This window comes from Labeo rohita, chromosome 8 (genome assembly GCF_022985175.1).
Source record: "Labeo rohita strain BAU-BD-2019 chromosome 8, IGBB_LRoh.1.0, whole genome shotgun sequence".
Lineage (NCBI taxonomy): Eukaryota > Metazoa > Chordata > Actinopteri > Cypriniformes > Cyprinidae > Labeo > Labeo rohita.
In genome coordinates this window covers 16,927,142-16,953,100 of record NC_066876.1, presented here as the reverse complement: position 1 = coordinate 16,953,100, position 25,959 = coordinate 16,927,142, and the positions used below count along the sequence as shown (strand labels likewise).

Sequence of the window (25,959 nt, the reverse complement as noted above, 5' to 3'; positions counted from 1 at the left end):
TGTCCTGTAGGTGTGCAGAGAGAGAAACAAAGAAGGGACAGTGTGTAGTTTAAGCCATAGACATAGAGAGTATACAACATATGTTTGGATATTGAAGTGCCTCTGTTATGGATGTCACATTTCACAAACCTTTGACTTGTCCGCTATTAAACCTGATGAGCAATCATTAAGTTAATTAAAAATTATCCAATAAATCACAATATGGTTTGTTACTTTTGATAACAAAGTATCAGATTTCAGATTCTGTCCATTTTATTCCAGTGTTCAAACAATAAATGCCGTTTTGGCGCTGTTTAATGTGACAGATCGGTGTAGCGCCTCAGTTCAAGAGAAGCGGAAGTGCACGTGAACTGATTATGTCCTTGCTTTAATAGCAGTTTCAGCACAAAATAAGCATAAATGAACACCCGAAGGTATGTTAAAAGAAAGAGTACAACTTACCGAAATCCGTATCCTGTCTCATCGCTCAGTCCGAGTTTCAATTGCACAAAGACACAATCACACATGTAACAGCTTGTAAACAATGTCAGGTAATGTCTCATATACCTCAGAAAAAAACATGTTCGGTGACCGTAAACTTGTTAGTGAGCTAGAAACATGAACTCTAGAGAGGAGAATTGTGCTAAATATATGCACCGTACAGCATATTCATTATATTTTTTACTGTTTGTGTATGTTTAATTTGTGTTTTGATAAATTTGTCAAGTTTTTATGACGACTATTTAAAGCAGAAGTCCACTTCCAGAACAAAAATTTACATTAAATGTACTCACCCCCTTGTCATCCAAGATGTTCATGTCTTTCTTTCTTCAGTCATAAAGAAATTGTTTTTTTTCTCCATATAATGGACTGCTATGTTGCCCCAGGTTTCAGTTTCAAAAATGCAGTTTAAATGCAGCTTCAAACGATCCCAAATGTAGTTGGGAAGAAGGGTCTTATCTAGTGAAACGATTGGTTATTTTCATTAAAAAAATATAATTTAAATACTTTTAATCTCAAATGCTCATCTTGTCTTGCTCTGCCTGAACTCTGTGTATTCAAGACAGTTCAAGACAGTCAGGGTATATTGAAAAACTCTGATCGTATTTTCTCCCTCAACTTCAAAAATCATTTCAAAATCATCCTACATTGCTGCAGAAGTACTGACCCAGTCTTTGCAAAGTGAACATGCAAATAAGATCAAACACCCTTAACAAAAAAGGTAAAACAGCGATATAGGACGACTTTGAAGTTGAGGGAGAACATAATGGGAGTTTTTCGACATACCCTAACTGTCATGAACTGGAAAAAAAGTTCAGGCAGAGCAAGACAAGACGAGTGTTTGACATTAACAAGTATATAAATTGTATTATATTTATGAAAATAACCGACTGTTTCGCTAGATAAGACCCTTCTTCCTCGGCTGGGATTGTTTACAACCACATTTGGGATCGTTTGAAGCTGCATTTAAACATTTTGGAAGTTCAAAATCGGGGCACCATATCAGTCCATTATATGGAGAAAAATCCTGAAATGTTTTCCTCAAAAAACATGATTTCTTTACGAAAGACATGAACATCTTGGATGACAATGGGGTGAGTACATTATCTGTAAATTTTTGTTCTGGAAGTGGACTTCTCCTTTAAATGTTATGTTAATGTAATTTAAGTGTTTGTATACAAATCAGTTCATTTTAACTTTCAGTTATCATGTATATTTTACAGCAGTATTTAAGAGTTTTATTTTCCTTGAGAAAATTTGGCATGTACTATACCTGATATATATCCAAAATAACTGATATTGAATCAAATCGCAAGCTTGTAAATCAGAATCTAATCAAATCATGAAATTTGTGTCAAAACCCAGCCCTAGCAGAAACCCTGCAGCTTATATTAAATAAATCACATGATTGGAAGGTAAAGTACAGTTCATTGTTCCGTTTCTAATTGGCTAAATGTTTCTTTCTTTCTCTCTAGGTGGTGGAAACAAATCTTGTGGCTTTTGACTGTCACTGGATCATCATAAATGAGGTGGGTTCTTCACAGCTATTTTGTGAGAAATTAAGTTTATTCTTTTTGTAAGCACATTTGAATATATTTGCATCTTTATATCTTTATTTATCTTAGTGAGAGGCGGACAAGGGCTCATTTGGAGCCTGATGAAGGTGGCCAGATAAGGACAAATTACAGCTCCATGATTTAAATTAGATTTGGCAAGCATGGGAGTAGCGCTCAAAAATAATTCAGCGCCTTCCTTAACGAATAAGCATTTTTCCAAAATGATCCTGCGACAAGGAGAAGACAATGAAGATATAGACCTTGAGCCCATCTGCCTGAATTATAGCTATTTCAGTAACTTAAAAGTCACTCTCTATGCTAACCTCTATTAATCTCTCTGGTTTTATTTAAAATGGTCATATAAATCAGTGTGGGTCTTTTTGAATAATAGAGTTCAGTGCACTATGAAATTGTACTGTGAAAAATTCACTTCCCAGTTCAAAAAAACCATGTATTGAAATTTAATGCAAAAACTTTACAACTTTTTGAAGTCGGCTAGATTCGATATTCAGAAATTAGGTTTAGGGTAGTAAGGAGGAATTATTTCTAAGACTAGACGAGCTAAATTTTGGGATAGTCCATCAAACATTTGCTGTTCCTGGCTGTGTGTAGCACCAGCTGCTCTTCTCTGCACATTTTTAAAAAGTTAGGGTTTTATTTATTTTTATAGGGTTTATTTAATAAAGTGTCGTAGAGATGGTCATGAAAAATTTCTGCAATTTCTGGCACAAAAAAATGTTGACTAATATTATAAAAAAAGTTTGATTTGTACAAGATCAAATGGTCTGTCAGCTGCTCAAAAATGTGCAACTTTTATCTGGTCTTTTTTCTTTTTTTAGAATATTTTCAACTTTTCAGAGAAATCTTTTGGGTAACGTTTCAATATCAGCTCCTCAGTTTGGGCAGGTGGAGCATTTAGGGCATCTGAGGAAAGTTTTATGTCCTCGTATATTAAACACAAAGGCACATGACATTACCTTGACATGTCTTTCTATGGACACGCATTGCTCATGGTTGGCCTTACTTGACAGCACTCATAGGGGACAAAACAAGCAGCTGCCAAAACCTGAACCCTAAAATTGGGCCATAACCCTGTAGGCTCATATTTGTGTCATTCTAATTTAGCGCTCCTAATTAAGCATCAAGGGCCTTTGCGTTTGTCATCCGGAGGTAGAATAAGCCACTCTGTGTCGGTATTTTTTAGGTCCGTAAAAGCGTGATGTCCTCTCTGCTCTTGAAAGTTGTGCAGCACACTATAAAGGGCTCACGTGCCCTCCCGTCATTCTTACCACATTAATTAACAGTGGCACAAACATCGTTTGACAGTGTTCAACCGTGCGTCAGGCAAGATTTTCATTTGTCCGATCAGAAACCTTAAAATTACCTTTCAGAGAGCAGGTTGCATTGCAGACAGCTTTAATTTTAATCTTATTGAAGGCTGAACGGCTTGGACGTTCCAAGTAAGTTCCTCGCCGGCGTGCCACAGGTTCAGATTTAATGACGTACTTCATGAGAGCCAGTCACCAGCAATCACAGCTTTGCAGGTGAGAATAAAACTCAAAAGTGAAGGCTGTCAGAGGGAACAGCTTGGCCGCTCTGAAGTCTACCTTCACTGGGGGACGTTCCCTGTCCATTCTCATCACATCATTCCCAGCTCGCTTACTTCACTCTGCCCGTCTGTGGAAAAGATGGCTTCGGGCTAAAATTAGCAATCATTCCTCCCAAGGCTGCGCAAGGACACGCGAGCACACGCGGTCATGTCTTTCTGCCTCCTGGCAGCGCTCTGAATACCCATTCATGAGAATAATTGTAATACTAATGATGATTTTTATGTAGTTATGTTTCTTGTATTTAAATTGGAACCATTTTTAGCTAACTGGAGACTGGAGAATTTGACCTTAACTTGATGGAAGAGGACAACTTAACCATGTGTGAAGAAAGTTTAGTGTTTGTGTCAGTACTGGTGTCAGGACTTAACATTTATAATGAAGGGGCAATACTTGTTTAACTGGAACTTATTTTCAGCCCTTTTTTTGCTTTTAACCTTGATTAGCTTTTTTAAAAGAATTATTTTTGGCGTGTTTGCCTTTTTATTGATAATAGTGAAACAGGAAATGAAGTGGGAGAGAGAGGGGGGGTTGGGATCGGGACTCGAACACGGGACGCCTGAAGCGCTGCATGTCGACGCACTGCCCATGAGGCTATCTGCACCGACAACCTTGATTAGCTTTTTTTAACCATATGAAAACAGTGTTGTCCTTTTCACTTCATTTCAATCATTTTATTAAAATTGGTGGTAACACTTTACAATAAGGTTTTATTGGTTAACTAAAGGAACACTCCACTTTTTTTGAAAATAGGCTCATTGTCCAACTCCCCTAGTTAAACAGTTGAGTTTTACCGTTTTCGAATCCATTCAGCCGATCCTCGGGTCTGGCGGTAGCACTTGTAGCATAGCTTAGCATAGATCATTGAATCAGATTAGACCGATAGCATCTCTTTCAAAAATGACCATATATGATGACGTTATTTATCCTGTTTAAAACTTGACTCTTCTGTAGTTACATCGTTTACTAAGACTGACGGAAAATGAAAAGTTACGATTTTCTAGGCTATGGCTAGGAACTATACTGTCATTCCGGCGTAATAATCAAGAAACTTTGCTGCCGTACCATGGGTGCTGTAGGCACAATGATATTACGCAGCGCCTGAAAGTGACCGGCACTAAGTTTGTGTAGATGCAGAGTTGCAGCCGGCAGAGTTGACGGCTGCGTAATATCATTGCGCCTGCTGCACACATGGTACGAGGGGTATATAACTGCAGCTTGGAGATCTCCAAATGGGGGCGGGAACTCCAAAACAGGGTGGGTACTCCGAAATAGGGCGTGGCTTCCTCCCTTTGACAGACAGACACATGACACGCATGCACAATTTTCCCCCCAATCCACTTCAGCACAAACTCCGCCCCACAGCTAATTCTAAGGATTTTATTGGTTGTGTTAGTCGCAGTGTTGATTACCTACACTATGCTACACAAATGCTAACCCCTAAACCTACCCCACACCTAACCTTAACTAGTGAAATTGAATTTGTCTACAGTTATCTACACTTACAGAAAGTTGTAAGAAAAGCCAGCAAACCAAAGTTTATTGAGCTGGTAGTAATGTTTCTGTTGCTACATGGTTCATATTTTGGAAGATGACAATATACTTATAAAGTAATGAAACCGAAAAAGATATTATTGTGTTTCTTATTTACTCTCCATCCCTTTTTCTTTCTCTCAACCCAGATTTGAGAAAAAGTTGGTTATTTACTGATTAGATTTTTCTTGAACCTACTTTTGCTCTTTCTTTTTCAAATTCAAGTGTGAAAAAAGCTCCTCTCAGCAATATGCTTTTTATCTTTCTAGCCTAGTTTCACTCCACATGGAAAATCCCTTTTCTTCTGACGTTATTCTCTCTTTGTCTGCACTTTTGCTCATGTGCTGCAGGAGATTTCAGACATGGATGTGCAGGAGCTGGTGATGAAGTCTATAGGTCGTCTGACCCTGGTGAGACAAACCTTCCCTCTCCCGCAGAACACCAGCCAGCGTTGCGTCAGGAACAACCACCGCATCAACACGTCCCTCTGTGACCCCAAAGACCCAAAGGCACAGATGTTAGAGGTGCGATTCATTCCCCCATACTCATAACTCATGCATTCAAGTTAATCATAAATCATTTGCCTTCATTTCCTTCTTTTGATTGTGTCCATTAACTGTCATCATTAGCCTTTGAGCTAACTTCCTTAGAAAACTAGAAAATGTCAATGTGAAAATTATCAATCTTGTTTTGCTGGGTTGTTAGTTCTTTTCACTGTGCCTGTGGGTGCCATTCCTGTTTTCTGCTATTTATCCAACTAAATGTATTTTCCCACATGTAAATTTACACAAATGACAACATAAATTAACAGATGTGAGGTGTATTGAGTCACTTTAATTACTGGTAAACACTGCACAGTATATCAATACACATTTTTTTCAAAGCCCCTACACTAAATTAATTCATAGTTGTGTGGGTGTATGTTGGTATCAACAAGCTATTAAAGGAACAGTTCACCCAATAATGAAAATTTCCATGTTTTACTCACCCTCAAGCCATCCTAGGTGTATATGACTTTCTTCTTTAAGTTGAATAGTTATATTATATATGAAGTCCTGGCTCTTCCAAGCTTTATAACTGCAGTGAATGGGTGTTGAGAATTTGAAGCCCAAAAAAGTGCATCCATCCATTATAAAAAGTATTCCACACGACTCTGGGGGGTTAATAAAGGCCTTCTGAAAAAAAATCCATATTTTAAACTTCTGCTTTTATAGCTTCTGCTGATCGTCGTATGCCTGTTCATGACAGAGTGCTGTCCCAGCTAGCATATAAACTGAATTTTGTTTACAGCAAAGGAAAACCAGTAAGCTCTTGGCTTATATCGAAATCCTTCAACATTTTTCTTTACAGAACCTCATTTTGTACTTTGTACCAGTATTTAGGGGCCAAGCACCGAAGGAGCGAAGGCTCCTATTGTATCTGTTGGAGTTCTTGTCATTATTACTCTTCTGTTTCTTCTTCAGCTCTTGAGTCTATGGCAGCCCATAGAACCGCTTGCAGGAAAGTTGTGAAATTTGGCACACTGATAGAGAACAGTCTCAACATTAACCACAGCAAGTTTGCAGTCTCTAACTCAAACTCTCTAGTGTCACCACTTGTCCAAAATTTCAATAATTTAATAGAAATAACTTTTGTACCCTAAGGTCTAGAAGGAAAATGTTCCTTTTCCCTCTGATTGCTTTGCTCATGCAGAGTCAAATGGACACCAAAATTTAAAAAGTGTAAGGTTTTGCTTTTTCGCTATTTTTAGTAGTTCATAAAACCTACTTTTTCAAACTAGACGATTTGTCTGATTTTTACCAAAATTGGCTTTGAAACTGGGTTTGATATATTCCTTGGATCATGCTGAGAACATCGATACCAGTTATGCCATAATTGGATAAACCATTTTGATTTATATTGAAAACCTATTTTTTCGAACTCCTCCTAGACCATTAGTCTGATTTTTACCAAATTTGACTCAGAGCATCTTCAGACCATGCTAGCAAAAAGTAATGGATTACGTGTCGATATATGAAACGGTTTTCGTTTAGTGCATCAATATCCTGGTTGGATGCCAAACTGCATCTGAGTATGTATCTCTGTGAAGCATTAACATATTCACACCAACCTTTGCATGTGCCATTGTCACCTCACATTGATCACGGCACATCAATTTGGTAACAGCACCACCTATTTTTCAAGAGTAACAAACCATTCATTAACCATTAATTATGAAATTTCCAAAAATGCTAATAACTTTTGATTGCATTAGCCTTTTGTAATGAAACTAATTAAGTAATGGTTTTTCCTCCTCCTCAACCGTTGCTCCTATTTTTACCAAAATTAAGTCAGATCATTTTCAGACATTGCTGACAAAAAGTTATGAGGAGCACTTTTTATGATGGATTGATGCACTTTTTTGGGCTTCAAAATCTGAACACCCAGTGGCAGATGGCTTGAATATGAGTAAATCATGTGGTAATTTTCATCTCTTTAAGTAGTTTTTAGTAGTTGTTATACTTCTTTCTTACACATTCTGAATATACTTTCTACAATGGCTGTTTGGTTGAAACCCACTATATGTATTCATCAAAAGGTAGAAAAATATTGAGTTGTAATATCATTCAGCCATTGTTTTCAGTGAAATATGAGGGGACAGGTGCTCTTCTCTTTGTAGTGTTGAAAGCAAACTATATAAGAAGGTCAGATTTGACATTAAGGATTCAGTGCTGCTCAGTATTCAGGAGTCCAACCTAGAAGAGCCCAATTTTATCCTGCACTGAAGCGTATCACATCCCTCTTTCTCGACATATATCCCACCTTCCCTCCCTCCCTCCCTTTGGAATACCCCTTTGCACGTCCTGTTCCCTTTAGACCACCAATCACTCATCTTCCCTGGAGAAACCCACAAACTCCTGCAGTTCAAACAGACTTAATGGATTTCCCTGGTCAGCTGATCTTCTCCCCCCTGAATTTAACCCCGTTTTTGTCTGTTTACCCCCATGGCACTGGCAGCTTTGTTGCTTCGCTGGGCTCAGCCCCTCCTGCAAATGCTATATTATGAAATGGCCTTCCTGAAAAACAGCCCACCCAAAAATGCACTTTGTGTCCAAGACATGAAACATAAATCAATAAGTAAGCCCTTTATGTTTTTGTTCTTGAAGATGAAAAAACAGCGAATAGGGAAAAGCCACACAGCTCAACGCTGTTGCATGGTAGTCTTGTGGATCCCTGTCAGGTCTGCTTCTTTGGGTCATTGCTCTTTTTGCTCGCACATTCTCTCAATAGCTGTTTTGTGGGAGTCAGGGAGAGTAAATACAAGCAGCCTTGGTGTTTCCGCTCTGTGTTGGGATGGCGAACCCCATTCCCTTGAAAACATAAGATAAGAGCCGAGAGCGTCATTCCTGTCGACTCTGTCATCTTATTCTCCAGTCTGCTTTGAAGTCAGTGTACATATATACTACATAATTGGCAGTTAGTTTGGCGGCTCTCAAAGCCATTACAGCCTCATACCTGCAAATGCCTGTTGATGGAACCAACCGAGCGTGACTCTTAACATAATTAGAATAGCCTTTTCTTTGTGCTTCTCTGTTTACTGGTGAAGATTTTTGTCAAGGCTATGGCTGTATGCGAATAGATTACCTCAACGGATTGCGTTCCTGACAATTATGGCAAACCAAAGTTGATAGCGAGAGGTTTTTCTCAGTTATTTGTCAACATGGTTGGGACTACTCAGACACTCGATACAGTGTCAAGTATGCGGGAGCAGCGCAGGTTAATAAACAACGCTGGAAACCTAATGACCGCTTCACTCTATTTATTACCTTCTCATTAAAATGGAGACAACACTCGGGCTAGATCAGAGCCGTGCAATCGATCAGAGCGGAATTAACTTCCTCCTTTGTGTCGACATCACACAAAGTGTTAGAGCTTGTGTATGAGTGAAGTTGTCAATTATATCCTGTATAATGCGGAACCGTATCTAAGGCAACGGAGTTGTGTGCTATTTACATGCATTTAGCCTTTAATTCCTTCAAGCCTTTTTTTGTTTTTAACACTACCAATCAAAAGTTTTTAGGTTGGTCAGATTTTTTTCAGAATTTCTTAAACCAAGGTTGCGTTTATTTGATCAAATATACAGTAAAATTAGTAATATTGTGAAATGTTCTGTGTATGCTGTTCAAAAGTTTGGGATCAGTACAATTTTTAATGTTTTTTTTTTTTTTTTTTTTCCTTTTCTGCTCATCTAGGCTGTGTTTATTCAATTAAACATACAGAAAGAACAGTATTATTGTGAAATATTATTGCAATTTAAAATAGATGTTTTAATATAGTTTAAAGTAGAATTTATTCCTGTGATGCAAAGCTGAATTTTCAGCATCATTACTCCAGAGTTTAGTGTCACATGATCCTTCAGAAATCTTTCTAATATGCTACTTTATTATCAATGTTAGAAACAGTTGTGCTGCTTGATATTTTTTTGAAACCTGTGATACTTTTTTAGGATTCTTTCATGAATAAAACATTAAAAAGAACAGCATTTATTTAAAATATAAATCTTTTGTAACAATATACACTACTGTTCAAAAGTTTGGCTTTTTTTCTTTGAAAGAAATGTATACTTTTGTATGTGCTGGACTGTGTTAAATTGATACAAATTGATAAATTGTTAAAAAAGATTTCTGCTTGATCAGTGCATTGTTTTTTTTGTTTTTTTTTCTTTCTAAATAAATATATTAAAAATTACAGTACTAAATAGGCTATTAATTATTAAAAAAATGAACCTATACTTTTATACTTTTGAACAGATTGCATTTAGTTTAAAATGTTAGTTGGCAATCAATTTCTCTTTAAATTTCACATGGAGAAGTGTATCCTACATTTGTCTGAAGAAACTTCATATTTTCCCAGAATAGGAACAGAGCAGTATTTACAGTATTCTACAAAACTCAATGCACAGATTCCATTTATTGATTTCTTGACACAAAGTCATTTTTGACCCCGCCTGTTTACATTTACTTGAAACAACATTGACTATTTACATTAAAATCATTGTTATTGTTACAATTGATGTCCCTGTATGCATATACTGCACAAGCGTATAGACAAAAACCATGCTACAAGTGACAGGTATTAAGTGCATTTTTTCTTTTTGCTTTTAAACTTCACTGTCTTCTAGGGCTCTTTCAGTGTGTGCAGCCTGTTGTCATTTCCACTGTAGAGACCTTTCATCCCAGCTGTACTCACTCAGACATAAATCTTTTTCTTGTAAGAGAATATTAATCTGGTGTCTCTGGCTCTCTGTACTCACGTCGTCTGTTCCTTCTCTTTTTGTGTCTTTGTTTCCCTGTTGCTTTTTGTCGTCTTGTCAGATCACCAACCGCTACATCTATGACACGGTTCTGCTGCTGGCCAACACCTTCCACAGGAAGCTTGAGGACAGGAAATGGCACAGCATGGCGAGTCTTTCGTGCATCCGCAAGGGCTCCAAACCCTGGCAGGGTGGCAAATCTATGCTGGATACCGTGAAGAAGGTACAGTACTGTGCAGGGCTTTATGATGAAAAATGACCTGCTGTCCTGAGGCCAGTATCAGGGTAGTTGACAGAACTTTGCCTTGCAAACTTCAACTTTTCATTTTCTGTGAAGTATTGACAACATAGGCTCATTGGAAATATGTGCCTCGATTTACATTTCTGCAAAACTAAAAAATCAAACAAATACGTACGAATCAGTTTCCAGTTGAAATGAACACTAGAGGCAGTAAAACTCTGACAACTTTTATTCCTTTTCACACAAAATATAATTTGCAGGTGCAGAGATTTGATTAATACAGCCTAATTTTCACACATTTACTAGCAATACAATTTTAACATCCTGTGTGATTTGAAAACTGATACTTCTGAATGTTGTCATCGCATATATACTCTAGAGTAGGGTTTTTCAGACATAGATTGTGAAACTGAGTAGTCATAGTTATGGAAGCATAAGAATTTTTAAATAATTTATGAATTTATACCTGTCATAGGTAACATTATTTTATATTTCGTTAGTACTTTTATTAATTGCATTAATACTTTTACTTTATTAATACTTATTGTACATAAAAATTGTACAAACAATAATTATATGGTTATTAATTAATTGCAATATTTTTTGAAGGTATTGGAATTTCAAACTGTATTTTTGTATTTTATTTATAAAGAAAACTTTTTTTTAAATAATTAAAATGTAAAATTGATCATCATTTACTCACCCTCATGTTATTCCAAACATGTTTAAAGTGGAAAACAAAATGAAAGGGATAGTTCACCCAAAAATGAAAATTTGCTGTTTATCTTCTTATCCCCAGTGCATCTAAGATGTAGGTGACTTTCATCAGTAGAACACAAACAAAGACAAAGACAGAGACAAAACCAAATTAAACTTTGCGGCTCGTGATGATACATTGAGATGTTAGGGCACAAAGAAATGTCCAAGAAACTGAACAGTATTTATATCATTTTTTACCTCTGATCCACCGCAATGTCCAACTGTCCTCTGGCATATACAAACCAGCAACCATAACTGATCTAATCTTTTAGTTTTTAATCAAAGTAATCACAGGTAATTACCATTTTGAGTAGCTTCCGCACATTCGTCTACTATACCTGAGCATGTTGACTCTTGACGCCGGCTGTTCAGGACATTGTGGAGGATCAGAGATTAAAAAAAAAAAAAAATGATACTTTTCAGTTTCTTGCACAGACTGATTGTTTCATGTCTTAACACCTCAGTGTATTGCATCACAAGCAGCAGGGTTTAATTTGGTTTTGTCTGTGTTTGTTTTTTTTTTTTTTTACTATGGATCCCATTGACTGCCATTATATGACTGACAGACTAAAATGGTTTGAGTTAAAAATCCCTGGGGGTAAGCAAATAAACATCATATTTTCATTTTTGGGTGAACTATCCCTTTAATCACTCAGGCTAGTCTGGTGAAATGGATCAATGATTTTTTTTTTTTTTTTTTTTTTTTTTGAATCAAAATAAAGATTTGTTCATGAATCAGGCATCACTACTTCACTATTAGGGGACATGCCAAGGTTTTTAGTGAATAACCACTTCAATTTCGGCCGTCACACACACTTATCATACTGGCTTGAACACTAGAAATATAGTGCATATGTGTTACTTTTATACATTTTGAAAAAGTGTTCCACAGAAGAAAGCAAGTCATGTAGGTGTGAAACGACGTGAATAATGACAGAATGTCCATTATTGGGGAACTATCTCTTTGACATTTAATGCCATGGCATTCAGGCACATAAAAACATTGTTAAAACTAAAAAGGCCTGTGAAAATATCGGCATTATTAAGTAAAACCTGACCAGGCCAACACAAAAAGGTCCTAACTATGAGCCCTGCTGTGATTAAAGAGATATGACTGAGTGGGAGTTTGACCTTGGATGCATTTGCATTGGAAACCGAGTGCCTGTTTGGTTTTGAGGACTGTAATGAGACTCTATCTGTGAGCTGATTGGAGAGAGGGGGAATGTTGTGGTACAGTGAAACTCTCCTCCCTTCCGTCTGCCGGGTGTACAGCAGGGCTACAGAAATGGCACACTGCCTGGGGTGAGATGACAGTCTATGTTACAGGGCTAGGGACTGAGTGCTGGTTTAACACCATGCTTGGTGGGGAACGGCTTTACCCCCTAAGGGATGTACTGTTCCTCCTGTATCCACATGTATCTGATCCTCCCTGCCATCCCACAGTAGAGATATCACCTCTCGGCCGGGTCTCACCTCCACACCGCTGCCTGTGTGACAGTAGTATTAAAGCAGCTAGGGTGATTTATTCAGACACTGGGTGACCGCAAGAACACACTGGCTCATACCACCTTGGAATCTGCCTAGATTTTAACAACCTCCTTTCAAAGGGATGTCTGGGAGAACGGTACACAGGCATAATATATATATATATATATATATATATATATATATATAAATGGTACGGAGTGTTACACACTTATTTTACTGTACATCAGCTGCATAATGGCCTTGTATTCAATTCCAGGGGGACTGTTTGGACTGGAACATTGCTTTACAGCTTAATTAGGGGAAGTTTGTGTGTATCGGCTTTACAAAGCAGCAGTTGGTGAGCTCATTTGGAAAGCGCTCATCAGCTTTTATAATTGGCTGTCTAATTCGTTCTGTCAGCACTGGTATTGGTAGAGTGAATTTACAACAATTATCTGTCTGTTCATGTGGGTTGTCGCTGGGCAAGACATGTTTTGGATGCTGGGGGTTTTTGTAGGCTGGAATGATTCTGTGAAGTTGTAATGGAGTTCAAATTAAGGATGCTGATGAAAAATGTGAGGACAAAAGCGAGGCCCTTTTGCTCATAAATGGTAGGGACAAGAGTGGCATAATCAGATCAGATTTCACAAGTTGGACAATCATCTGCTGCATGAGCTTCAAATTGTGATTTGTTGGAGCATGTGCACAAACCACTGTGCCATGTTCTGATTATAGACATTAAAGAGATTGTTTTGTTTTTTTGTCCCCCTTAAAGGGATAGTTCACCTAAAAATGAAAATTCTGTCATTGATTACTCACTCTCATGTCGTTCCAAACCTTCGTTCATCTTCAAAATACAAGTTAAGATATTTTTAATGAAATCCAAGAGCTTTCGGACTCTGCATAGACATAGAAAGGTAGTAAAGACATTGTTAAAATAATAATAATGTGACATCAGTGGTTCAACTGTAATATAGCTATGATAATACTTTTTGTGTGCAAAGAAAACAAAAATAATGACGTTATTCAACAACTTCTTTTCTTCCATGTCAGTCTTTGATGCGCATTTGTGAAAGTACTACAACACATGTGTATGGTGCTGCTGACACCAGAGCTGGCAGTCTGACATAGAACCTGGATGTGCTACACCTTGTTTACAAGTAGAGGAAGATGCACACTGTACATAAAACAGTTTTCATAAACATGGCAGGAGTTTTCAACAGACAGGACTTATGCAGGGTACACACCACAAGATAATTGGGCTAATTTTGGGCTGATTTATGTTTATTCTCAAGTCTCGAGAAATTTTGCGAGATTTCCCGTGTTCACAGTCGGGACTCTGGTTGAAAATCTGTTGGTGTGTGGTGTAATGTCTTTGTCACATTGTGGCACACCATACACTATAGGAGCAAAATTGTTAAATTAATGATTTTTTTTGTTCTCATGTTTGTGGTCTCTCACATTTTGAAGATCTTATGAGATTTTAAAAATCTTTTAGTGTGTACCAAGCATTATTCAAACCAGAATATAAAGATGATGAAGGATGTTCTTCGTCAGAACACCGGCCTCCTGCGTCAGCAGCACCATACACATACATTGAGTACTGTACTCTCATGAATGCATGTTGAAGATTGTCACAGAAGAGAAGAAATTGTTGAATAAAGCCATTCTTTTTGTTTTCTTTGCACACACATTCTCATAGCTTCAAAAAATCAGGATTAAAAGTCACTTTTAATCCTGTCCTTACTATCTTTCTTGGCCTTGAATGCAGTAGTTGCGTGGCTGTCTATGCAGGGTCAGAAAGCTCTCAAATTTCATCCAAAACATCTATCATCTATCTATGGGTTATTTATAATTAAAATTATTTTTTTCTTTCTTGGACACTACTGGTCAAAGGTTTGGGGTCAGTAAGAATTTTTTCTTTCTTTTTTTTTTTTTTCAAAATGCTTTTTAAAGTCCCTTCTGTTCACTAAGGATGCTGTTTTTTAAATAAAAAAATACTGTAATATTGTAAACTAGTATTACATAAAAAGTAGAAAAAACTGTCTGCTATTTTAATATATTTTTGTAATTTAATATAATTTAATATATTTGTGCAATGTCATTTTGTAATGTATGGCAAAGCTGAATTTTCAACAGTCATTATTGCAGTCTTCCCTCAGAAATCATTTTAATATGCTGATTTGATCTCAAAAACATTTCTTCTTATTGTTGAAAACAGTTATGCTTAATATTTTTGTTGTGAATTGTAATACAGGAAAACATTTTAGATGTATTTGAAACAGAAGTCTTTTTTAACATTTTAAATGTCTTTATAGTCACTTTTAATCAATTTAATGCATCCATTCTAAATAAAATTATAAAAAAAAATCCTGACCCCTTATTTTTGAATGGTAGTGTATAATAATAATAATTATAATAATAATAATTATTATTATTATAAATAATAATAATTGTTGTTGTTGATAATGTTGTTGTTTTGTTGCTGTTATTGGATTTTTAATATTTAAGGATTTGTGTAAAAAAGGCACTTTCACAAATTAACACATTAAAAAACCTCCCTGTTGGCACAAAAAAAAAAAAAAAAAAAAAAAAAGAAGATAATTTTGTTTGAGTGGTCTGACTTGGCTGACTTGGACAACAACATTGACTACTTGACCAATGGTGTGGCTTAGTGGCGGGAATTTCTGGCTGATAACAGGAGTGTGTTAAAACTCTAATTTGTAGTTCTCTGTGGTGCCATTAGTGGGATGATAATTACTCACACATGTAATGTGTAAGTGCTTAATGAGACATTTTTTTTCCACATGGTTTTCATTAGATGACAAAGCCATGTCAAACACATATCAAATGTCAAATTTGACACGTCACATGTCAAACTTCAGCATTTGATTTATACGTGACTTTTTTTTACAGGGAGGTGTAAGTGGTCTGACCAGCTTGCTGGAGTTCAATGATAATGGCTCTAACCCCAACATCTACTTTGAGATCTTGGGCACCAACTATGGAGAGGACCGCGGCCGTGGAGTCAGCCGGGTAAGAGACATCCCGCTCAAACCCACAATATTAGTTTAGACACTTCCAGAAACACAATTGTCTTAATTCAAAGAGCTTTTGGATTTTAATTGATAATCACAGAAGCCTAATGAATTCCATCAGCCTCCCTCAGAGAGCGGCAGTGCATCAACGCATTGTTTATCAGTTTTTCTGTTGTTTGCTCGTCTGTTCATCTCGGCTTTGGTGGAGTGAGGAGGTAGTTAAGCAGCAGTAACATAAGAGTCATTCCCCAGTGATCCGCAAGATAATTAATCTGTTCTTTCCATTCGTTTGTCGTTAATTACTTTAGTCATATTTATGTGTATTTGCTCATTCAAATATTGGTCCTAATCTGTCTCTGTCTTCCCCACGGAATGTGGATCAATTGCTCATGACAGAACGGCAGCTTTGGAGCTGAATAATGTGTAGATCAGGCTACGCTCTCGGATGGGGATACCCCCATCTCCACCCGTCTGGAGAAATAAGTTGGACTTGTTTATTTAGCTGAAATAAATGAAATAATTGATTTGTGTCAGTTGCTGATCAGGAAATCATTTATACGTTCCTTGTGGTTACACAAAAGCACCCTGCCACACTTTTTAGCATTTAGGGCGCAAACATCTGAGATTTCACATTCTCTTCTATCATTTCAAAACAGTCAATGAAAAGGTTATTTATTATGCAGTAGTTAAACACGCAAATTAAACTGAAAGCCGCTTTCTGGTACACTAGTTTTATAGCACAGTTTATCAGAGCAAAAACCAAATAAACCTAGCTAGTGGAGTTGGTGTAAACAGGGTCCGAAATTAACAATTAGCTAATAGCTTTGGTGAGTAAATATAATTATTTGCATGCTAGTCACTTTATGAACTGCAACATTATTTATTTACTTATTTTAATTAATTGAAAGGGATAGTTCACCCCAAAATGAACATTTTCTAAAGAGTTTGTTTCTTCATCAGAACAACTGTGTAAACTCTTATTCTGACAGCGCCCATTCACTGCAGAGGATCCACTGGTGAGCAAATTATGCAATTCTAAATTTTACCCAATCAGCTCTGATGAAGAAGCTCATCTACATATTGAATTGCCTGAGTAAAAATTAAAGCGAATTTTCATTTTTGGGTAAACTGTTCCTTTAATGATCTGACCCATTCCAGTGTAAGCGATGGCCACAATTCAAACCATCTACTAAGACAACTTCAGACTCAAGAATCTTATGGTGAAGTGGAAAATTTACCATCAGAAGTTGTATATATTTGTGACTTATAGGATATGGCAAAGGGTGAAAAAGCTGAGCAGTGCAACTGGTATGGGGGAAAACAACAATGCAAAATAGTCTCATGATTAGACATAAATATTTAGGTTGATACTTTTTTCCAGTTCACTCACTTTTTGTGTGGCACCATGTTCATTTTGAACCCTGGGTTTGTTTGTTTGCAGTTGCTGTTGGCTAATGGGTAACACTTTAGAGAAGGGAACATATATTCACTATTAATTAAAGACCGGGTCATATGGGTTTTCGAAAAATATATTTTTTGCAGTTTGTAACCAGGGTTGCCAGGTTTTCACAAGAGAACCCGTCCAATTGCTACTCAAAACATCTAACTTTTTTGGTGGGGTTCCCCTGCTCAAATTAACATTCCAGGGGCTAAATATTACATTAGTCGGTCGCTTCAACCCGCGGACATGAAAAAAACAACCTGCGGCAACAGTGTTAATGTTGCCCAATTCGGCAGGACTTGGCAACACTGTTTGTAACGTAGCTATCATTCAATGTAAACAGTCTGCAAAGTTGTTAATCAAAGAAGTGCATGATAAAGATATTGTCTCTCAAAAGAAAGAGTTGGCTCTGAATCGCCTTAGTGTTTTATTTTCGAATCTTCTGCCTGTTAACGATAGACTTCACTAAGTAACTAATTTGCATAATCCCTGCCTGTCCGCAAAATACAAACACTTCCGAACTGCTTCTTTAGTCATGCCTTTTATCTTCGTTGGCTTCTAATCTTCTTTATTTGGACCAACAAGCGTATCCGAACCACAACCTGTAAGTACGATTGATACGTTATGTGCTCAAAATATACATTTTTTTGTGATGTATACCTAGTGCAGCTTTAGGTTTCCAGGTAAACCATTATATTACTGTCTTACTGAAATAGTTCTAATAATTCACTGTGAACCCATTATTTCCTAAGAATGATTATTTGTTTAGTTAAAAGTAGTTCATTTGTAAAACATTGTACCGTACTGGCAAACACCGATACAATGTTTCATTTCAGCTCATCATTTTAATAGTAACAGTTGAAAAGTTGAGTAACAGTAAAAATAATAACAAAACAAAGATCATTCTCAAAACAAAGGTATATTGTCTGAATGTGACTATTACCTTGTGATCTTACATTGTGCGACCAAACTGCATGTCCCGCAATAGGATTCTAGTGCGGGTACAATTGTGTGGTGAGACACTGTGTCTCAACTGTACCCCGCTGACCACCTCAAACATTTCTCTAGATTTTACGGTGACCTTGCATGACACAAAGGTAAAGTTTTTAGAGCACTTTCACCTATATCTTTGGACTGGATAACTGCACGTACTTCAAATTTCCTACAATCAAAGAGGGTTCTAATACGCATGTGTGAATCAAATTTTATAGATCAGACTTGTTGCGCACTCAAGTTATTTAAGGTGTTTCAGATGTACCCCTGTGCCAACTGTACCCGGTCTACCCTACATGTTTTTTTTCAGGGTTCTCCTGGTAAATTCAAATTCCAGGGGTTAAATATGATTTTATTGGAGTTGCTTAAACCAGCAGACATAAAAAACAACCGTGGACTTGGCAACACAGATAGTAGCGCTTGCTAACTTGCTCAAGTACTCCTCACTGTGCCAATCACAACAGACTTGGCCAGCTGACCAATCAGAGCACAGCAGGCTTATGGAAGGGAGGAGTTTACAGACCTTATGCTCAGAACTGATGATCAAAAAAATCGTTTGGAAATCATTGAGAAATGACTATGCATACATGAGAAAACTACAATGTTTTTGGACCTTAGATGCATTTAAACCTGTTTTAAGGGACTCCAACACAATATTAGGACACTTTAAAATACCATATGACCTGCTCTTTAAGAGTTTTCCCTCAATAGACTACTAATTTGCTGCTTATTAATAGTTATTAAGGTAGTTATTACGTTTAGGTAGTGGGTCGGATTAAAAGATCTAGAAAATATAGTGAGAATTGGACGTTAAAGTGTTACCTTAAGTGGTACCATGAAGTGGTTTGCAATTCTTTCCAGACTTGATGCCTTTTGAAATGCCAAATGTAAAGTTTTTACATGCACCAAAGGATTTTCTAGATCAGGCAGCCGAACGTGCTGTCATAGTGCCGATCATGGGTCTGAAGTGACTTGGATCTGATATGAGATGTTAATCAGAGGGTCAGTGGTTGTCCTTGAGGACTCCACTGTGCCAAAGTCCACAGACAACCATCAGACAACAGGCTGGTATCCTTTAATAATGCCACTTCCTCTCATCCACTGGAACTCACTGCATCCTTACTGCCATCATGCACAAATTAAATTGTCAGATTTCATTAAAGATAATGGCCTCTGACACAAACAAGATCTGTGCTGCACTTCCAAAAGATGAAATGAATCTTTTAAGTACAAAGTAATTACATTAAGCGAGTTTCTTTAATCAGAGTGGATAATTGCTTCAGTAGGAAGGCTTGTTAGACTGGGTTCTGCTCACTACTGTTGGCAATGGTTTTATTAATGATTATATTGAGCTTGAAGCTTGAATGATTAAGCCATATACATATATATGGTCTCTTTCTCTGGCTTGAAAATATGCAAACAAGTAGTATAGATAAACAGAATGGCAGTTCTTCACAAGTTCTGTACATATGTTGAAGCCACTTGTGTTTTAAACATCTCTGCAATTAACTGCTGTATTTCCAGACATACACAATATGTTTCCACACTTGTTGACATTGACCGGAAAACAAAACCTGTTTAATGTGACCCCCTGGTAACACATTAGCAGTAGTTATCTCAGCTTCCTCCTGTGAGGGGGAAGTTTTTCCAGCCTGTTCTTGAGCTTGTTTCTGAAAGAACATTTGTAGTTTTTCTCTCCACATTTTAACAGTGTCACAAGGGATTGCACAAACCCTTGCTCGCTTTTCATATGGTCAATTGTCCAGAACATTATCAGCCACGTCTGAACAGGCTTTTTAATGGCTTTTGTTCCTAACATAGACTTGTCGGTGGGGTAATTGGTGTGAAGGTGACTCTAGGGTAATAAGTGACGGCCATATTTCAGCATCCTGCATTATATCGTTTCACTGACCACAGTCTCCAGTTCATAGATTCAAATTGTGGCTGGTGAAAATTCTGTTATTCACTGCACTCATACACTGCGATTTGACAAAGTTGAAAAAGTAAAATCCTAAAATTTTGTGTATTTCCAACTTCTTTTTAGGCCCCATGTGTATACACCACTACAGAGTTATGTAAATATATACTGTGCCCATATTTCCATTATAATGGTTCAAAGCAATCTGTCATAATTAGTTTTACCACCATGCAAGAATTAGTTTTCCACATCATTAAATCCATTGGCTACATTCGGCTCACCTCTCTATATATCAAAACATCTAAAAAGCATACAGTGGCGTAATTGCTCGATTAGCCATTTTAGCTAATCATCCCTGCTGGGATACAAAATATTCTTTTGTTTTTGCCTTCATTGAAAACGTATTAGAGCACAGGTTGGGCAGTCAGTAGGGAATATGTGATGAAGTTTGTGCTAATGTGAAAGACCACTGAGCCGAAAGAGTTAGGAAAATGCGCAGAGAAAAAGAAGAGGCTAGGCAGGCGTCACTGGGAATAGAGAGGTAGAAAACTCTATTACTAGCCAGCTTAACGTCCCATAAGCATCAGCCGCTCATTAACTATGTATGACCATCAGCAAGCACCAAGGTAGTTAAAACTTACATATGGAGTTTCTAACATCTGCTACATCATTAGCTTGGAAACGTATATCGCAGATGAAAAGTTTGGGGTCTGTAAGATTTGTTTTTTATGAAAGAAGTCTCCTATGCTCACCAAAGGTGCATTTGTTTGATCAAAAATACAGTAAAACAGTAATATTATTACAGGTTAAAATTATTGTTTTCTAATTTAATATAGTTAAAAATGTAATCTGTTCCTTTGATGATTTTCAGCATCATTACTCCAAGTCTTCATGTTGATTTGGTTTGTAAGAAAGATTTATAAGTAATGTTTAAACAGTTGTACTGCTTTTCTGGAAAATTGTTTTCAGGATTCTTTGCTAAAAAGGAACAATGTAGGGGAGGGCGGGGTGATGTGAGCTTGTGGGCTAGTTCAGCCACCCCTTGTTTCTAGGCAACCTTAAACAAAATTAGGGATGTGACCACAAATACATGAAGAGTTATCAATTTGACTCAACGTGTGATGGAGAGAGGCCCATTGAATAATTCATAACTACATTTAAGTTCAAAAACTGTTTTTTTGCTGTTCAAAGTGATTTTTATGTTCAAGGACTCATGCCTCTTGTGTCTGAACAATCACAGACAAATCTGAAAAAATATTGTTTAATAATAATATGAGTCTATACTGTTAAAATGTTAGCTCTAAACTGCTGGATGATACAAGTTTGTTAAAATGGTAGAAGTGGGGTAATTTGAGCTAAAGGTCCTGAGGTAAGTGGAGCCTATGGCTCACCCCTTCTTATAATTATAAAATATTATTTTACTGTAATTCTACATTATATTTCATTTATTCTGGACCAAACATTCTTGATTGTGTACTTTGTTTTGAACTTATTTTGGTTCTAAAAAAAGTTAATATGCCTTGTTTAGGAAAACTGGCCTTCCTTCCTTCCTTCCTTCCTTCCTTCCTTCCTTCCTTCTTTCTTTTTCCTTCTTTCCTCCTCCTTGTTCTTCTTCTTTCTTTCTTCCTTCCTTCTTTTTCTTATTCTTCTTTCTTTCTTTGTCTTTCCTTCTTTCCTTCTATTTTTATCCTTCTTTCCTTATTTCTTTGTTTTTCCTTTTTTCTTTCTTTCTTTCTTGTTCTTCTTCTTTCTTTCTTTCTTTCTTTGTCTTTCTTCCTTTCTTTCCATCTTTCTCTTTCTTTCTTTGTCTTTACTTCTTTCTTCTTCCTTCCTTCCTTCCTTCCTTCATTTTCTTCTTCTTCTTTCTTTCTTTCTTTCCTTCCTTTCTGTCTTTCGTTTGTTCTTTCTTTTTTCCTTTCTTCCTTCCTTCCTTCTTCTTGTTCTTCTTCTTATTTCTTTCTTTCTTTCTTTGTTTTTCTTTCTTTCCTTCCTTTCTTCCTTCTTCTTCTTCTTTCTTTTTGTCTTTCCTTCTTTCTGTCTTCCTTCCGTCCTTCCTTCCTTTATTTTCTACTTCTACTTCTTTCTTTCTTTGTCTTTCCTTCCTTCTTTCTTTCTTTCTTTCTTTCTTTCTTCCTTTCTGTTATTTTCTTTTTGAAGACATCCGCACATCGATTCCATTATCCCGTTTTATGCTTATTAGGGTCACAGGGAGATGGAGCCTAACCCAGCGTTTTGAGTCACAGGTTGGGTAACTCCTTGGATGAATCGCCAGTCCATCACAAGGCTCACACATAGATTTTAAGAAGCTGTTTTATTGAATTTCTCTTCCTTTGATACAGCATGAGGTGAAAATGTACAATTTAACTTCAGAATAAACAGCATCACAGTTTAACTCCATGTGGCTCAACTTACCCTCTCCCTAGGCTCAATTTACACCACACTGGGAGCAAGTTGAGCCAAGAGACCTTTTTTAGTGGAAAGCCATTAGGATCCAAGGATGCACCACATTCTTGGACTCATTACTGTCATGTACACGCCGTAAATAAAAATTGGCTCAACTCACCCTGAATAAAAAATTGGCTCACTCTCCCCCTAAACAGAAATCTATTGTAACATTATAAATGTTTTTACTGTTGCTTTTGACCAATTTAATTCATCCTTGATGAATAAAAGCTGACGTGCCATAGCTAACGTGTTTAACAAGATTCTCTTCCTTCTTGACAGTAATTGACCTGAAAGAGAAAACTGACCTCAGAAGACAGCTTACAGTGCTTGCAGCATACTTGTGGTTTGACACGTTGCAGTGTTTCAGCGTAACAAAACTGAGCTTGCGTAGCTAGAAGCGTCTGCATTCACTCACTTAGATCGTTTCTAACAGTGAACTACAAAGCATTTAGGACCTGAAACAAACTCTGTTATGTGACTAGGCAAAGGTGGCCCTCAAGGTACGGCCGGAGTAGTACAGCATGACTTTGAGTGTGCTATATTAATATTCGGAAATGGCCCTGGCACCTTTACGGCAGGGTGATGTGCATTAATGTGTTCACCGACGCGCAAGGCAAGGTTGTAGAAGCGCCTGTGTTAAATATGTGAAAACTGTACAGTGGGGAAAGATATCCCCTCGGGCCTGACTCCCCATTTCCCCCAATTTTCCATTCCATTAGGTAGATTCAGATGTTCTTTGAGAGGAGCTGTCTCGGCCGGTAGGATTGGAGGTAGAGAGAGAGAGCGCGGACGAGCAAGACTATCATTGATTTGTGCTGCCTTAGAGCCGCACACTTTTTTTGGCACATTTTGTCTAGACATCTCCCTGTAGATTGCCAATGTGTTAAATGCCTTGGGTTTCTCTTTTCAACAGCAGCCCCTCTTCAATTTTCCAAGAGTAGAAAGATATTTTCATCCGCATGTGTGACACGAATTGTATTATCATATTGTTAAAGGAGGAAGTGATTGAATAGATATGGAAGAAGAGCTGGGCATGGCTGCGCTTTTGTTCGCTGCAGTCCCATATTTACTCCTTTGTTCCACACCAGGCCTCACTTCCACTTTGTAGACTTATGCAGAGATATATTACCATTTTCCCCCCCCAAGGCGAATATGTATTTATTCTATTGAGCTAAAGTACCTCTTGTTCGGATATAGATTTTGGCTAGGAGAGTTTTATTTAAAACCGTCTCTTAAATATAATATTATAGAAATTTCAGATCACAATCCTAGTTGTGTTATTGAATTTGGGTTATAATATGAATACCTCTTTTGAGGTTTAAAAAAATATATACTTTTATCTGCCAACGTTATATTTTCTCTTAAAGCACTCAATTATTGTAGAGCTAATGTGGCTCTTTACTTACACTCTCAGGGGAAAAAAAGGGGCTGTACCTTTTCAAAAGGTATGCATTTGTACCTTGCTTACCTCTAAAGGTGCTAAAGGATATTTAAAAAGGGAGTGAATTAATTTTTATCATTGTCCACACACTACTAAGACACATTTACAGTTGAGGTCAAAAGTTTTCATACACCTTGCAGAATCTGCAAAATGTAAATTATTTTACCAAAATAAGAGGGATCATACAAAATGCATGTTATTTTTAATTCAGTTCTGACCTGAATAAGATATTTTACATTAAAGATGTTTACATGTAGTCCACAAGAGAAAACAATAGTTGAATTTACAAAAATGACCCCATTCAAAAGTTTACATAAGGTTGTGTGACGCGGTCAATGATGAATCTTGAGACGTAAGATCCATATGCAACAGTTTATTGAAATCGGACAAAACAAACAGGCGAGGGTCAACAACAGCGGACTGGGACAACGAAGGCAGATCCAAAGGAATGGTCAGAGTCCATGCAAAGGGTCGGGGCCGGCAGCGATCAAGAGCAATAGTCCATGGGGATAAGGCGAAAGGTCGACGAAAGGCAGGCAGCAAAGGTTCACTAAGAGGGGTAACAGTCCGGTTGATAACAGAAAAGGCAGTCCGATAAATAACGCTCAGGATTGAGGGCATGACCAACAAAACTTCGCGACGAACGCGCCGGCGAGGCACGCTGAAATGGCCGCCAGAGCGGATGTGAACCGCAAGACCCGGAACCGGAAGAGAGCGGCCCCAGGCATGGGATTGTGGGAAACGTAGTCAATACTTGGGAGAGGGTTCCCGCTGGCGCGGGACGGGAGGAGCCACAGAGACCGCGCTTGTGACAGAGCCCCCCCCCTGCGAGTGCCTCCTGGCACGAGGAGGCAACCGACGCCGGGGTCTACCCCTGGGTCGGGGCCCTGGCCGATCCGGGTGAGCAGTGTGGAAGTCCACGGTGAGGGAGGGGTCCAAGATGTCTTCGGCGGGCACCCAGGACCGCTCCTCGGGGCCGTAACCCTCCCAGTCGACCAGGTACTGTAGGCGACCGCTCCGGCGTCGGGAGTCCAGTATAGTGTTGACTCGGTAGGCCTCCTCGCCCTCGATGAGCAGGGGGGCTGGTCTCTGCGGGGCGGTCTCGTCTAGGATCCCCCCCCCATCCGGGGGGCCAGCGGGCTTAAGCAGGGAAACATGAAAAGTTGGTGAGATACGATACTCGGGTGGTAAAGCAAGTCTGAATGATACAGGAGTGATTTGACGTATGATCTTAAATGGACCCACGTACCTGGGGCTAAGTTTCTTGCAAGGTAGATGGAGACGCAGGTCCCGGGTCGAGAGCCAGACCCATTGGCCGGGCTCGTAGGCCGGATTGGGTCGACGTCGGCGATCCGCCTGGGCCTGGGTTCTGCGGACAGCTCTTTGCAAGTGCACGTGGGCTCGGTTCCAGGTCTGCTCGCTCCGTTGGAACCAGGAGTTGACCGCGGGTAAGTCTGATGGCTCCCCTGACCGTTGAAATAAGGGAGGTTGGAACCCTAGGATACATTGAAAAGGTGTTAAGTTAGTAGATGCTTTACGAATAGAGTTCTGGGCATATTCAGCCCAGAGGACGTAACGGCTCCAGTCCTCCTGGTGGTCGTGGCAATATGAGCGTAGAAACCGGGTCAACTCCTGGTTCAGCCTCTCAACCTGGCCGTTGGCCTCCGGATGATATCCTGACGTCAGGCTTACGTTAGCTCCCAGAAGACGGAAAAAGTTAGACCAGAGGCGGGAGGTGAACTGTGGG

General features: G+C 38.2%; 1 protein-coding gene across 4 annotated transcripts in view; it reads left to right on the top strand.

Moving 5' to 3' along the window:
- Nucleotides 1–25,959, top strand: part of grid2 (glutamate receptor, ionotropic, delta 2) — a 508,841-nt gene that overhangs the window by 331,713 nt on the left and 151,169 nt on the right. For all 4 annotated transcript variants that reach the window (XR_007828268.1, XR_007828269.1, XM_051117352.1 and 1 more), the window contains exons 5-8: nucleotides 1,956–2,009; nucleotides 5,527–5,700; nucleotides 10,531–10,692; nucleotides 15,853–15,972. Coding sequence is in view for 2 of the 4 variants with exons in the window: in XM_051117352.1 (XP_050973309.1) it covers nucleotides 1,956–2,009; nucleotides 5,527–5,700; nucleotides 10,531–10,692; nucleotides 15,853–15,972 (510 nt within the window). In the remaining 2 variants the exon portion in view is untranslated. The remainder of the gene's footprint in view (nucleotides 1–1,955; nucleotides 2,010–5,526; nucleotides 5,701–10,530; nucleotides 10,693–15,852; nucleotides 15,973–25,959) is intronic.